General features: G+C 43.4%; 1 protein-coding gene across 2 annotated transcripts; it reads right to left on the bottom strand.

The window, feature by feature from the left end:
* Window positions 1–192: 192 nt before the first annotated feature.
* egfl7 (EGF-like-domain, multiple 7) lies at window positions 193–14,358 on the bottom strand. Of its 2 annotated transcripts, none has more exons than XM_061060733.1 (9): window positions 14,139–14,358; window positions 10,766–11,025; window positions 9,976–10,098; window positions 8,530–8,642; window positions 7,726–7,821; window positions 6,756–6,956; window positions 4,040–4,116; window positions 2,590–2,752; window positions 193–677 (listed from the first exon to the last, which is right to left on the bottom strand). In XM_061060733.1, the coding sequence occupies exons 2-9, from the start codon at window positions 10,843–10,845 to the stop codon at window positions 658–660; spliced, it is 873 nt and encodes a 290-aa protein (XP_060916716.1). In that variant the 5' UTR covers window positions 10,846–11,025; window positions 14,139–14,358; the 3' UTR covers window positions 193–657. The 2 variants fall into 2 exon arrangements, with proteins under 2 accessions (XP_060916716.1, XP_060916717.1); XM_061060734.1 differs by lacking the exon at window positions 14,139–14,358 and adding an exon at window positions 12,895–13,083.
* Between the last annotated feature and the right edge of the window lie 1,959 nt (window positions 14,359–16,317).

Below are 16,317 nucleotides of genomic sequence, written 5' to 3'. Positions count from 1 at the left end.
GCCTTGCAAAAGAATAAATAAAATTCATTCTTTTTTTTCTTAAGTTGCTTTTTAGTGCCTTCATTGGTTTCTATCCAACGCGGACTGCAAATTAAACAAAGTACATGTATCGTGAGCGTTCACCTACACCAGAAGGGGTCATAGATGTGCAAACCTAACTCAGTAAATCTTACACAGTAGTGAGCACACATGTTTTTGATTAAGACTTTTATTACAAAACATTACAAAACCAGGTACAAATGTCTATCGGAGCGCTGAGAAATACCTAACAGTAATCATAACTTAAATAGATAAATACAGATGTCCATGTCCGCCTCAGGACAGAGGACACAGCTGCACTGATGCAAAAACAAACACAGGAACAAAGTGGACGATTTGACTTTTGACTCTTCCAGGGGTCTGATTCAGATGTTACAAGGGATGATGTCATGCTGAAACCGGTCCTGCCACAGGTACTGTTACACAATCGAGAATTTGACATTAATCCGCAAAGAAAGGTAAATAGTCGTTGGGAGGGGAAAGAAAATAACAATGATTTGTGCGATGATTGCTACATGGCACTGCAAGAACTTTTTTTTTCTGCAATCCATCCGTCTTGATGCGTACGATCTCTGGCAGGTTTGGGTCGTTATTCACTTCACTGGACATGTTTGGTGGTTAAGTCTCCTGGCAAGAACCTGCAGAGGAGAGCAGATTGAGATATTACTATTAAAGGTCACATATTATGCAAAATACGCATGACTGTTTTTCTACACACAAGTGTCTCCAGTCTGTCTACAAACTCCCCAATTATGAGAAAAGTCCATCCTCTCCGTCTTTTGCCTGCTCCACTTTTCAGAAAATATGTGCTCAAACAGGCCGTTTGGAGATTTTCCCTTCATGACATCACAAAGGGCAGTAGCCCCTCCCCCAGGTGGGTGACACTCCCACAGCTAGGTGTTTGTTCTGCCCTCTGAGTCTGCCTTCTCACCGTAAACAATAGGACATGGAGCGAGAAAGACAGTACACCCAAAGCCCTTCCAGAGAGGGGGTGTGGTCAGACACAGCTCATTTACATATTTAAAGGTACAGACACAGAAACAGCCTGTTCTGAGCAGGGCTGAAATAGAGGGGTTTATAGACATGATCAAATACAGGATCAGAGTGGATTTAGAACAAGAAACTTTTGGGGAGCTCTGAGACTTATTGAAACTGGTTGAAAAGGAGTGAAATATGTGACCTTAAATTGTCATTGATCCAGATTTTTGTTCTTGAAAATTGAACTTATTTAGTTCTATGATTTGAGACATTGAGACGTGATTTTATTTCCCTTTAATCCTGACTGACACGCATGAAAGGTTGTTGGTTTAAGAGCTTCATAACTGGTCCGGATCTGGACTCCTAAAATAAAACTTTTGACTATAATGTAATAAAACAAAATAAGATTTAGCTCGTTACTTCCCAAGGCACATTTTCCACATGTTATTCAATGCTTTTGTTTCGACAAGTTTTCACAGGGAAATCTGCTTCTGTAACGAGATTCGTCACGCGCATTAACTTCGAGTCGTGTCTCACAGATTGTGAAGCTGAATTGATTGCATTACTGAGCTGTCCATCTGAGCGACAAAATTAAATTGGAGTGGAGCAGGAGTCGATTTCACAACTTACACAAGTCTGCCGCTCATCATCCCAAGCTACCAAGTTTCTCCTCTTCCCATCAGATATCACTCGACTACTTCAGCACCCAGGAGCCTTTTTTGTCTTCCTAGTCCGAGCTGCACAGCCTAAGTACCCGTGCATATGCAGTTTTCGTCTTCTGTGGTGAACGTTGCTCTCGTTAAAGAGTAACTAAATCCTATGTATGGGTATGTGCTGTGTTGTTGCTCAAATAGGGTCCAAATCTCAGCATTTGAGTTCAAAGTAATTAACGTCTACATAGTGACTGAACCCGGCAATTGCAATTTAATTTTTCTATTGGCTGATCTGGAGGCAGGTGAGGTTTGTGGTTCCAGCTTTCACCATCAAACCTGTAAACACTTTAGTTATCCCACATCAGAATTATTTATACGCTTGGAATTTGGTTAATGAATAAATACCTGAAAGTGATGACATCCCATTTAGCCTCAACTTTAAGCTAACGTTAGCATGCTAACACTGGATTAGGATGGGCAACACCATTGTGGGCTTGGTAGCATGCAGACGTTAGCATAAAGAGCTAAGCCTTGCTAGCACAGATTTAGCCACATGTACTTTTTTAAACTTTAATGTCTTACAATTTAAGAACAAATGTTTTATTTTTAGTCACATGTCGATTGACTTAAATGAACTTCTCACCGTGTTATAGCCATAAAGGTTATTAGGTTCAAGGCACAAGATTTTATTACGTTATTGGATTTGCTTTATTATTATTGACTGTAATACTTTTTGTTTTATTACATTACGGGAACATCTTGGCTTTGACATAGTCTCTAATCTGTTTGAAGGAGTCTGAAAATGGTTTGTGCATTCCAGGCAGTCAAGTGGTCTTTGAACAAAAATAGAATTTTCCCTCCTTTTTAAAAGCTACTTTTTCAACTACGACCATTCAAAGGTCGGCCTGCGGTCACTCACATGTGCCGAGTCGCTCCTCCAGAAAGCCGATCTGCTCGCTGAGGGAGTCGATGCGGTCCAGCTGCTGGAAGGAGTGGGACAGTAAGGTGGTTTTTTCTGACAAACCCTCGTCCAGCGACAGGGGGAAGAAGTTGTTGAAGGGGGCCAACACCAACTGTAACTTCTGCACAGAGGGAGAAAGAGGAGGGCAAGTTAGAGTCGAGAGAAAAGTACTCCAGAAAAACAAAAAGGACCATCTACATATTGAAACAGCAGCCATTTTCCTCTGTTGTAACACTCTAACACACCCTGGTTTTGAAGAGTCCCTGTCCCGGTTTTAACCAACCAAAACAATACACCATGCTTGGTCTAGTCTCGGTCTCGCCCTTCCTTGGTCTTGACTCGGTATCGAGCCTTAAATGTCTTGATCTTGGTCGTGGGCTTGACTCGGTCTCAGTCCCTAAATGTCTTGGTCATGGTCTTGACTCAGTCTGGATCCCTAAATGTCTTGGTCTTGGTCTTGACGATTGGATCCTTAAATGTCTTGATCTTGGTCTTGGTCTTGACTCAGTCTGGATCCCTAAATGTCTTGGTCATGGTCTTGACTCAGTCTGGCTCCCTAAATGTCTTGGTGGTGGTCTTGACTCGGTCTCGATCCCTAAATGTCTTGGTCTTGTGTCATTCTCTGAGCACTCTTGTCTCGGGTATCGCTTGGTCACGGTTAGGGTGTTCTTGACTTAACCAACCAAAACAATACACCATGCTTGGTCTTGTCTCGGTCTCACCCTGCCTCGGTCTTTGTCTTGACTCGGTCTTGATCCCTAAGTGTCTTGGTCTAGTCTCGGTCTCGCCCTGCCTTGGTCTTGGTCTTGACTCTGTCTCAATCCCTAAATGTCTTGGTCTTGGTCTTGACTCGGTCTCAATCCCTAAATGTCTTGGTGGTGGTCTTGACTCGGTCTCAATCCCTAAATGTCTTGGTCTTGGTCTTGGTCTTGACTCGGTCTCAATCCCTAAATGTCTTGGTGGTGGTCTTGACTCGGTCTCAATCCCTAAATGTCTTGGTCTTGACTCTGTCTCGATCCCTAAATGTCTTGGTCTTGGTCTTGGTCTTGGTCTTGTGTCGTTCTCTGAGCACTCTTGTCTTGTCTGGTATCTCTTGGTCACGGTTAGGGTGGTCTTGACTTCAACACTAGGTCCCACCCTGCGTCTGAGTCAGAGGAACATATGAATATGCTCAAGTACCCACCTCATAAAAAAACATCAACCTACAATTAATGACATCAACAGCTAACCTTTATGTTTCTTTATTAGCAAGAACAGGATTCTAATAAAACACTTTAAAAACGTTTGCTTTAGGGATTAAATGGAAACCCAGATTTTACATCATAACATCATACGTGGACCAGAGGTGTTCCTGGTGGGGCTGCATGGGAGGTATCAGGGTAGGTGGTTTTTATATGAACATCTGTACCTTTTCCAGGAGCTCCACTCGGTTCCTCAGGCTCTGCACCTCCTCCGTCACATTCTCTGCAAGGCTAAACCCTCCACCTGTAGACACCAGACAAAGACAGAAAAACACATGAGAGGATGGAGACCGAGCGAGGAGAGGGGCAGTGAGAAAAGTGAGGGAGGGGGGGACTTCTGTGTGTTTATTTCTGTCTTTAAGATTAGTAACTCTCAACTGGTCTAGCCTCGGGACCCAGCACCAACTCCTTCATGACATACTGTGACCTAAATGTTGATATTTTTTCAACCAATCAGATTTATTCAATGAAAAATAGTGAAGTTTGGAGCAGAAAAAAATAAATGGACCTAAAAAAAACCAGCACTTTAGAGACTTTTTGACACACATTCATGACCCCCCTGAAAACTGAAAATGGCCCTGTGACCCACTTTTGGGTCCTGACACCACCGGACGAGAACCCCTGTCTTAGATCTACACTGTAAAAGATTCCCACCCTCCTTGAATGATTCATGGCCGCTCTAATGTTTTTTTAAACTAAAAATCAGGAAACTTCAAGTTGGAAAAGATTGTAATAGTTTAGATTTTTCATTGGTTTTTGATTTCGATTAGATTTTTTACTTTTTTTTACTTTTTTTTGACAGGGGCGGCTGTGGATCAGTTGGTAGAGTCGGTCGTCTCTCAACCAGAAGGTCAGGGGTTCGAACCCCGGCTCCTGCAGCCACATGTCCGATGTGTCCTTGGGCAAGACACTTAACCCAGAATTTTGGGAGATCAGCGGGAGATCACACAGCAGCCTCTACCATCAGTGTGTGAATGTGTAGGTGTGACCTGCGGTGTTAAAGAGCTTTGAGTAGTCAGAAGACTAGAAAATAAATATTCAAGCTCAAGTCCATTTACCATTTTTGTTTCTAATATCAGTTTCCCTTAAACCCATTTTTTTAGACTGTTTTTTTAGTTTAGTATCTTCAAATTCTTCGGTTTACAGCATAGTTTAGTTGCTATTAGTTTGTGTAAGTTTAGGTTTGTTGTTATATGGAATTCTTGTCATGGGTGAGACCCCAAAAAGTGTTCCATTAAAAAACTCAAAACAAAAATAAAACGATTGTTATGGGAACTGCTGAAAAGCAGACAAAAAAAGCTAAAGCACCAGAAATAGACAAGCACTTATTCATCCTGCCTCTGACACATAAATCAGTTAGAGGGACATGTCTGTCATGCTCCAGCTCCATGTTGGGGGGGGGAAACGTCCCAGGAGCAGGCAGGGAACCCAGATATAGATGCAAAAATGTAGGGACTTCGGGGTTTGGCTGTGCTTTCACAGACAGACTAAGAGCGACTCAATCTCTCCCAGATGTGGTCCATTACTGAGACAGGAATGAGTGGAGCAGCAGGGCGAGCAGGAGGAGGAAAAAAAGGGGTGGGGGAACTGTCGATGACCCCCAGCAGACAGGGTTGATGGAGCAGGAATGAGAACACAAGTGTAAGCCAAGAACACGGAGGGGAAAAAGGAGACGGGGGGGGGGGGGGGGGGGGGAAGATGGAGATGCAGAAAATGTAGTCGGACACTCCTCCACAGCAGCTTGTCTCGGACTCAGAGCGCAGGTCGACTTTTTTTTCCCCGAGTTGTTCAAACCTCTATTTATGTTTGTGATCTCCATGAACATCCCTCTTACGTGTGTTTGAACACATGAAGGAATGCACTTTCAACGCCAAACATCTCTGCTGACCTTGCCTTTTTTTTTTCTTTTTCGGGATCTAAGCGCTGAGTGCTAAAACTCCCACAAATAACCCCGCACAATCGCTTTCAAAGATCTGTCATATTTCTGCTTTTATTCCACAACTCTCTTGGTTTTTCTTTCTTTCTTTGCTGACTCTGTAATACTTGCACGCCTCATGTGTTGTTGTTGGAGTAAACAGTCTCTTCTTGAAGCTGAAAAAGTTTCCATTTCAAAGTGATTATATTCTCTACAAAAACACAGATAAAATCAGAGGGAGTTTTGTGCACACTGAGCCTTTAGAGATGTAGCAATATCGCACTTACAAACAGATATTTCTCTTTGGTTTCTGACACTCTCCTCTTTAGATTAACTGTTTTGGTGACTCATGTAAATCCCCAAGGAGGGAAAAAGAGTTGAAGAAGCGAGGAAAAAGGTAAGTCTTTATGTTGCGTAAATTCCCCCGAAAAAAGCAATAACGCTGACACAGTAAAAGAAACATCCTGGGGTCAACGATCACTTAAGTCGACATGGAGGGAGGATGTATTATTTTGTTGCTTAGATACCAGAAAAACACACTTCTACACTTCTTAAAAAATCGACTTTTTCATGGTAGGAAAAGACACTGCAACACATTTAAAGGAAACTGATGGAGTGTGTGGGATAAAAATATGTCTGTATTAGCACGGGAGCTCGATTAGAGTCAGATGTTTGCTCTACTCACACAGGACTCTTAGGAGTAAATGGAGTCATTATCAAAGACCAACGGGGTCCCAGGCTCACCGCACGGGGGGCCTCGACCACAACACAACATCTGTCTGGAGTCGGCACCAGTCGCAGTGCATTATTACTCACGGTACGAGTTGAAAGTGGCATAGCGCGTACCAAAAGTAATAATGGACCGCGAGGCTGGCTATGTTCTTCATCTTCTGTTTTTTCCAGATACCTTTGCTGCTGAAAGACACAGAATTATACTGCACGCACACATTCCTGTGCTGCTCATTTACCCGCATCCGTGTGACCACCCACTGTTGCCTGAGTGGGAGTGGAAGGAGAAGCACGAGGAGGAGGAGGAGGAGGAGGAAGGCTCGGACAGGAATGGCCGTCACTGTCGAGCTTGAAGCCGTCTCTGCACTCACATCGATAGCTGCCGGCTGTGTTCACGCACTCCTGGGCGCACCGATGCTGCTCGCTGCACTCGTCGACATCTAAGAGGCAAGAAAGACAAAAAGCTCAATCACAAGTACACTCCTGAAAATGTTTCAAAACAGTTGCTTATTCATACCAGACATTCACAGCGTGAGATGTTTCCTTGTCCAACAAGTATGGGAGGTGTCTTAGTAGGCAAAAACGAAACATATCTAGAGCTGTTTTTCACATATAGACAGGCCGCCCCCTGATATCTTCTTTTCTTGCTTGTTCACACATGCACCTCTCAAAGTGGGGGAAGTCTACCAGAAGTGGCATCGCAGCAAACAGTGTCCGATGCTATGGTGAGGGTTTCTGCGTTTATATCCAAGTATATCAGTGTTGTGTGTAGTTTGAGATATTCAGGGTATCAACAAAAGAGTGAAGAAGAACTTATCGAGAATTTAGAAAACTTAATGAAGCAGCTTCTTGTGCATGAAGATTGCGCTGAATACACTATGGTCATTCACTGGTTGCAAGATATAAACATTATCAGCCCCTCCCACTCGCTCCCATTCGGTCAATTTTCCTGAATGTATCCCCTGCTGAGTTTCATCGTCTGCTTTCCCTGATTTCTTGCAAAAAAAAGGGGGGCGCTTGCAGGAAAAAGTCTGGATAAAGCCGTAGTGAAACGTGTCCGTTTACACATGCAGCTTACCCGTAAAGTTTTGGGCATGTGTGAAAATGGCTTATAAAACTGTGTGTGAGGAGACCTGTATGCCTGTGCAGGTAGAAGTGTCAGAGTGTGTGTGTGTGTGTGTGTGTGTGTGTGTGTGTGTGTGTGTATACCTGTTTGGCACTGGCGTCCTGTCCAGCCCAGCGGACATGCACACTGGTCGGGTCTTAAACAGGTACCTCCATTCACACAGGGTTGTCCACACAGAGCTGTAAGAGACATTTACAGAAATGATTCAGCATTTCAGGAAGAGTCAGAAGGGACAAATGAATACCACTTATGTCTGGTTGTTTGATATACAGCTAGGGGAAGGAGATGGTTTACTTCAACTCAAGGTTTGAGGCAATTAGGAAATGAATCTATTGCTACGCAGATGACACACAGATTTATCTTTCTTTGATACTTCGGGAACCTAGAAACCTAGAGATCATTGAGAAACTAAAATAGGTTTAACATAACTCAATCAGCTAACAAAGGCACTGAATGAAACCTCTGATGCTAATGCAGAAATGCTAAATAAAATGCAGTTCAGTAAGTGTCCACTAGAGGCTGGCTGTAAAAAACAAGGAATCCACATTCGATCCCATATTAAAATGTCTATATGTATAGCAGAAATAACATGTTTACAGCCTGCTAGACTCGTCTGTTATAAGAGTTATGCATAACTAGCATAATTAGGGGCGGGGCTAAGTTGATCGACAGTAGGGCTTGTGGAAGCTTTTTTCTATGAGGCTTAAGACCTGCGTCAGCTCCTCCTCGTTGCCTGTTTCTAGATTGATAGGGAGTTTGGAGGAGATCAAATTTCCAGTCATCATTGGGCTTCAAAATGCCTCTTGAGAAACCAGTGGGTGACATCACTGAGACTACGTCCATGTCTTATACAGTCTATGGTATGAACAGATGTTGCTTAAGGTTACCTTGGTTGCAGTTGTGAGAGTGAAACCTCAACCAGCCGGGGCAGCACTCTGGATAGAAATGGGACGGAGGTGCTGCTCTGCTCACCTGCCTGTACGCCACTGAGTACACAGTCCTGTGGAGACAAAACACACACACACACACACACACACACACACACACACACACACACACACACACACACACACACACAGTTAGGGAACCCCCACTTATTCATTATACTGTCATCACCTTTAGACGTGTGGTTGAGGCTGATGAGAAAATTGTTGGAATATGAAAACCACGGCTCACTCCATGGATCGTCCAAGAGTGAGTGTCAGGAAAGAGGGAGGGGTGGAGAGAGGGAGGGAGGGATAAACGAAACGAGATTCAGAGTGATAAACTGACACAAAAGTGACAAGACATGTGTTCAAGGCAAACAAAAGGATCGACTAATTTAAGCTTCATGAGATACGTTCCTGTTACTGGATAATCAGCAACAAAAAAAAAAACGGAAAGAAATCGTCCAAACACGATACTGACTTTCGTTGGGGAGGTAAGAGTTAAAAAGAAACATACGAGATTAAAATGGAGGGAATGTAAGAGGGGAGACTCAAGAGCATCAGAGCTGGAGAGAGACCGAGCAAGTAAGGAGGGAGAGAAGCGGTTCCAAAATAAACACGACCGCGGTCTCTGCGGTGCAGGCAGTTCATTTCCCGTAGTTACACACAAGTCCTCGATATTTTAGATTCCACCCAAATATGTGCCACCGTGACCCAGTTCTGTGCAAAAAAAAAAAAAATGCATGTATATGTGTGCGAGAAACTCTTGATCTATTTATGACCGCACTCATAACCTCCCCCTCCTAAACATGTCAAAGAGGGGTTTCAAAGTCGAGTGATTGCTCAAGTAGAACGCTGTTTTGACAAACCAGATCCCAAAGAAGATGCTTAAGAGTTTGACCCAACTATAGAAGTATCATTTTACTTATTTGCACATCTATTTTATGTCCATAACAGTGGAGGGATCTTTGGAGGCCTTTGTGAATCATTTATGTTCTCCAATCTTTAGGAAGCAGACCCCCCCAAAAAAATCCTCTTCAGATTAAAAACAGAGGGGGGAAAGGTTGAACATTTATTCTGTGACTGAAAATACATCTTTGCTTTTTCTGCGCTCTAAGATTTAATCAAGCAGTACGATCATTATTTTTGAGCGTTTACGGTTACGGCATGAGTTATGGATATTTCTCCCTTCATAATTCTCCTAATTTATCACATCATAAGTGCAAATTAGAATCTGTTTTTGTGGGTCTTAATAATTGGGGGAAAAAAGTGCTTTGCTGTGGAGATCAGGTACAATACCAAAAGTTGCATTCCTTCTTGAACGCAGCCAAATTGAGCGTGAGTCTACAGTGTGTGTGTGTGTGTGTGTGTGTGTGTGTGTGTCTGTCTCTTTTGGTTTACACTCACTTGTAGGTGCTGCAGAGGCGATGCCCCTGACACAGGGTTATGTAGGGCTTGTGCACCGGCTGGACGTATGACTCTGTTGCCATGACAACGCTGTGACGGAGGTCTTGGCCGCACACCCTCCTCCTGCATTAAAAAAAAAAAAAAAAAGGCAGAAAAGAAAAGAAAAGAAAAGAGAGATCAAACATTTAGCTCCGCCTCAAAATAGAGAGAGAGACTTTCAAAGAGCATCATCTGCGCCCGGAAGCCGTGCTAGTTTTAGACTTAGAGAGATTTCTGTTTTAGAGAGTTTGAAACTTTAGAGCCTTCAGGTTTCTGTTGGGAGCAAAGAGACCTGGCACAGGATGAAGCTGTGCAAGATGCAAACTTTCTGTGCTTAAAAAATGTATTCTTTGGAACTGGATTAGAGACAAAGCTCTCCCTGAAATGAGTGTTGTAGTACTCGAAATGACATGTCGAGCATGCAAGCTATTTGATTAGTGTTTATCTCCATTATCAGGTTTTTTTTTTGCTCAGATTGTTCCTTAATTTCTCAGTTTGGCTCTGCTTGTTCTGTTGCTCCAGATCTACATTTTATTTCTCTACATTAAAAACTAACAAATACAATTAATTTGAGGTTTTTTTTAGTTACACTGACAATTACAAAAAAGTTACAAAAAAAAAGTATTTACAGCAGGCGAGGTTTGCAAAAACAAAAACAGGTCTGAGTGACCTTTCTGCAGCTACAGAGGCCAAATCACCCAAAGTGACATCCCATAATAAACACAGGAAGAGTATGAAGTGAGCTGTTTACCCGTGGTGAGCGAAGAACTGCGCGGTGCCCATCACGTGGAGGATGAAGAGGGAGGAGATGAGGAGCAGCGTTTGGTACATCGTCTTCCTCTTTTTCCCACGTTCCCTCGCTCAGCTCTCTCTCTCTCTCTCTCTCTCTGTGTGCCAGGAGGAGGGGGGGAGGAGGAGGGAGGGAGGGGTGAGGGGATGTCGTGGAGCTCGTGCCAAAGTCTCCTCGCGCTGAATGTGTGTGTTCTCCTGCAGGAGGAGGACTCTAGCTACCTGTGAGAAGAGAACATTTGAGATTTGTAAGTATTCAAAAAAACAACAACAACAAAGGTGTTCAATGCAGATGTCAGCCAGTGAATATGACATTTATTGCTTAATTAATGCACTTTCCAATAAGTTGACATGATCTTAATGCTCGTTTTTAACAATCCTAGCGGTTCATTTGCTCATAGGTTGTGAGATTTTACAATTTTAAGGATTTAAAAAAGTTAGAAAACAGAATGTGCTTGCATGTTGATGTAGCTTTTTTGGGTACACTATATCTTAAGGTCTCAAATGATTTTTTTTGCCCAGCAGTAAAGATGCAGACTATGAGAATAGATGAAAATGACTGTATTGCCATCACACAGCTAACTTTCTTTTGCATCTACAAGAAAAAAAAGAAATCCCTAACACAGTCAGACACCAAAATATTAAGAAAGAAAACCAAAGAAAATGCATAAAAACAGAGTGAGAAAGCAGGTGGAGAAGTTTTAAATGACTTCTACAGAGATGATCTGAAACGTGTTGCTAGGTAGATGTTCAGGGTCTGGTAACAAGCACCACAAACAGACACAATATGAAGGTGTCTGTGTGCAGCAGATACAGTCCTGAGATGTTGAACTCTCTCTGACCTGCAGCAGCTCTCACTCTGAGAGCAACAGAAGACAGAAGAAAAAAAGACAAAGAAATGTCTGCTTATCCCTCCACACACACATTTGGATTAATTACATTCTGCACAGGATTAGAAGAACCCTGAGCTGTCCGATTGTAAGAAATAAAGATGCATGACGGTGAAAAGCTCTGCTGCGATCCTATCCTCCAGGCACAGACACTACTGACCCCTCTGGGAAATCACTCACAGTTTTTTTTCTGTGGGTGCAATCGCAGGTTACTCGCTGCAGCCTGCAGGACACTCTCCGTTCATCCTGAGGTGATGCTAAGCTTCAGATGACAGCTTTGAATGTGCCTCTGATCCCCCGGCTGGCTGGACGCCCGGAGACAGGACACGACCATCTACAGCCTGCATCCATTCACAAATCCCAGGAACCAGAGGGGTGTGACTTTGAATGCAACTTTAGTTTGTGCACATGTGTGACAGCAACTACTACTTTTGATTTTGATTTTAAGGAAGCCAATTTAGCTCAGGAGATGAGCGTGCACCACATGCCTGACACAAACTACATTCTTCACAGTCGTCCCCGGGTTCAAGTCTGAGCCTCGACACTTGCCATACGTCATCCCCCACACTCTTCTACCAACAATTCTTAAATGTCTCCAATTGTCCCTTCTGAGTAAAAGCAAAAGTTGCTGAACAATTCTGAAAAATAGTAACAGAATAGTTTGTAAAATTACCAACATTTACACAAATGAAAAGTAAGCAAGACTGAAATTTTCCCTTTAAAATATTCAAAATGTATCCAATTATTTCTGCAAAACAACAATGTCAGTTAAATAAATGTATTTTAAAAAAGAGTTCCCATATTCCAGGTGCTCACACGGCTTTAAGCTTGTGTTTGCGTTTGCATCTGCATGTGTGTTGTGCTTCATTATTCCAAAAATAGAAAGTTCTGACCTACTGACACATTAGGAGAACCTCGAGCAGATGCATTCCCTGCATTCGCCAACAGAGGGCGCTGTTTTACAGCACAGCAGCACCTCTGAAGAGAGCTGTTTCAGGAGCAACATCCTCCCCTCAGACAGAGCAGCATCTCTCGCACTTTCCCCCCTCTCACACTGTGAACGGTGACTCCACAATTAAAAAATAAATAATCGCTTAAAAGCTTAGAACAAGGAAAGCGTGGATTCAAGTCACGCACACACACGAGTCGTTCTAAGCCGATATAAAGGGCGCAGTGCATGCATACAAAAATAATCACAAACCGTGTAATGAACAATCAGCTTTCCTCAAATTAATCCCACAACAAAAGACAACAAGAAGCAGAGGAGCGCTGCAGTTAAAACCAAAGTTAGTCCCGTTTTATTCCCGTGGTGCGTTCAAAGTCCTAACAGTGATTTAAAAAAAAAAACCCACTCCGCTTCTCGTCAGGTTTCTCCCGCAGCTCAGACTGTCAGAGAGGCAGCATGGGGGGTGATGTAGGACCTCCTCCCACTTCTTCCAGCTGGGGGTCCACCACGAGCTCACTCACACTGCCTCGGTTACCGCGAGTGACGTCACTGCCCGGGCTGCACAAACTTCAGCCTTTCATTCATAATCGACCGGCACGAGCTTGAGCAGACTCGTGGGACAACAAGTGAGACCCCGCAGACTTTGTCTTAAGGCGGGAGATGGTTTGGTGGATGAGCTCAGGAATTTTTCAAACTTCTTAAAAATAACTTTAGGTACCCACATGAACAATGACGTCATTTAAGATGGTCAAAAGAAAGCATCTTCTGAAACTGCATCCCCTTAATTTGACTGATTTAAACTGCTCGCTCCAAATAAAAACTTTTTATTAGTTTACATTTTTTATATTTTATCAGAGAAGCCCTGAGTAACTAACCCCATTCATACACATTCATACAGCGCCGACGAAGCAGTGAGAGAAAGGGTTTAGTGTCTGGGGATTGAACCCCCAACCATCAAAAAACTCTAAAATAAAAGGCCCTTTTTTTGTCCCACAAATAGCATGAAGCAAACGGCTGTACTCAAACATATAATCTCATTAAAACCAAACACATTACCCAAACATCACAGTGTGAGTAACAGTCTCACGCTGACCCACACCATGCACACTGTGTTGTCCAGTTTTTTTCATTTTAGTGTTAAGTATCCTCACTTTTATTGTGTCACAGTGCGAGTGTCAAACAAAGTTAGGCAAAGCTTGAATCCGAATGGTTAAACTCAGCGGTCCAATCAGAGGCTGCAGATAAACTGTCCAATCATCTCGGAGAGGCAGGGGGACCACAACCAGACAGGAAAGAAAGACCTCTGTGCATTATGCAAAAAAAATGCTTAAAAGTTGCAATAAAATTTCTTAATCAGTAAAAACCCTTCAGAGTCGGCCTGTTACCTCAGACTGCACACAGAGACTTTATTAGGCAGCTCTTAATAACCTGATTATAAAAGACATCACAACAGGGTTAAAGTATCTAAACATGTTTTTTAAAAAGTGTTTAAATCTCACCCTCGCAGAACGGGGTCTCCAGGTTCATGTGCGCGTGCAGGCTGAGCGGCCGCCATGGGCAGGGGCCGCCGGACCGGTGGATAAGACGACTCTTCCATGGTGCTGCTTTTCTTTTTAAAAGCTCAAGGGTTTTTGAAGCTTTCAAATTTCAAAAAACCTCACGGCCGATTCGAAAAGGTGCTCCCCGTGAGTCGACCGCCGACAAATGAAATGTCTACGGGCGTTTTTCACTTGCTTTTTATGCAGGGCTTCCTGTGGAACGCAGGAATTGGATGGACAATCCCAAACCGGACTTCCTGTGAGTGTTTGGCGCTGATAAAACCCCTCTCCTGCACAAACACCCTCCATCCTGCTCAAGCTGCTTCGCAAAATCTGATTCTGAAGCATTTTTTTTCTGTCCCCCTCATTGTGTTGCAGAGAGCAGACATCTTAAAGGTGGGTCAACGTTTTTCAACCTCTCGGCCTTCTGCTGCTTTTTATAATCCTGACGAGAGAAGGCAGTCAGTACTTAAAGGCTGTTTGCATTAACTCAACCTTACACATGAGTTTAATGCAACAACACTGACCCGGTAATGAAAGGAGAGCTCCTATAGGCCGATGTTTACAGAGTTTAAAGCCACTTGTCTGATTAAATCTGTCAAATTGCAGCTCCAGTGTTGCACGATAAGGAAGAAGTTTCTTTTTCCCCTCGTTTTGCGTTTGTGCTTCTCAGTGCAGCTCAGTAAAGGAACAGTACGTCTGCCCAGGGAACTGTTCAAATAGTCCATGAGTTATTGTCGATGTTGCCATGGCGATAAAGTTTGGTCAGTTGTAAAAGTCACATTCAGGCTTTTTTTCAAGATTTATTTTTGGGCTTTTTGTGCCTTTACTGGAGAGATAGGACAGTGGATAGAGTTGTAAACCAGGGAGAGAGAGAGAGTGGGGAATGACATGCGGGAAAGGAGCCACAGGCTAGACTCGAACCTGGGCCGCCCGCCTGAGACTACAGCCTCCATGCATGGGGCGCCCGCCCTAACCACTGCGCCACCAGCGCCCCCACATTCAGGCTTTTAAAAGAAAAGCATGTTGGGGTTGAAAATAACTCCTGAACATTTCTGAAAATAATCAAATCAGTTCTTCCACCGCCATCGGGTTGTGTCGTACCCTAAACCACCGCCGTCCTCGTTCGTGCACGGCCTGCTCCGACCTCCACCTCAGCGGCGAGGAAGTGTGGACAACAGGAACGCGAGAAAGCAGCTACATGAACTTCTGATTGGACTTGAAATCAAGTTTAAGGCTTTTTCAGCTCTGAGGTTATCTTTCAGGCAAACTTTCTGAAAACACTTCATTTATGAAACTGCATAAATCTGCAGATGCTCACCATGTATGTGAATTTATTTGTTGCTTCCACACAGAGTACATAACTATAATGTTCTTTCACACATGCACTCATGAACACTTTTCTACAGGAGGAAATAAATGATGGACAAAGGATGCAGCAATGTTCACAACGTATCCAAGATGGCAGACAAAGCAACAGATCCCGATGCTGCGATAAGATCATTATGTGCTACGTGTAATTGGACGTATTCACAGTACAAACAAAAGGGTGGAAAAAGAACAAACTCCCAAACAGGAAAAAAGAGTTTGAAGCAGCTTTTATAACATGCATGAAGATCTAACTGGTGGCTAACAATAGCAGCATGAATGTCGACCCCACCCACTTGCTTGTTGTATATTTATCAGAATATCGCCTGCTCTCACTGCGACTTCTTGCAGAAGTTTTACTGGAAAGCTGGAAGGAAAAAAGTCCTGATAAAAGGAGCGTTATGCATCTGTGAAAATGCAAAAACATAGCAAGCCGAGAACCCAACATTCATTCAGTCGTTGTACTTTGTGTGGGCTGTCAGAAACCTCTTGTGAGACACATTTTTTTCACAAGAGTTCTGCGGTTTTTTCTTCAGACGGGGTCATGCCCGGGTTCAGACGGGGTCTTGAATGTGAGACTTAAAAGCTTTCTGACATCATGTATTTAAAGACAGACAGACTGCTCCTCCTCTGCCTTGAAGTTCAGCTTCACTGAGGTCGGTCTGACAGCCAGGATTCATTTGTCACCCTAAGTGTGTGCAGAACAGGACCACATGCTCACACAGACCAGTGTGCATGTATGTGCCCACACACTCACACACTCACACACTCA

The sequence above is a fragment of the Labrus mixtus genome, chromosome 17 (assembly GCF_963584025.1).
Source record: "Labrus mixtus chromosome 17, fLabMix1.1, whole genome shotgun sequence".
Lineage (NCBI taxonomy): Eukaryota > Metazoa > Chordata > Actinopteri > Labriformes > Labridae > Labrus > Labrus mixtus.
Note: the sequence above shows the minus strand (reverse complement) of the source record. Positions and strands in the feature narration are given on the sequence as shown.

Coding starts and splice junctions, on each gene's coding strand:
- egfl7 (XM_061060733.1), bottom strand. CDS start 10,845: ATGTACCAAACGCTGCTCCTCATCTCCTCCCTCTTCATCCTCCACGTG. Junction 8,643..9,975: donor CGCCTCTGCAGCACCTACAA/GTGAGTGTAAAC, acceptor TTGTCTCCACAG/GACTGTGTACTCAGTGGCGT. Junction 6,957..7,725: donor AGGACGCCAGTGCCAAACAG/GTATACACACAC, acceptor CTTGCCTCTTAG/ATGTCGACGAGTGCAGCGAG.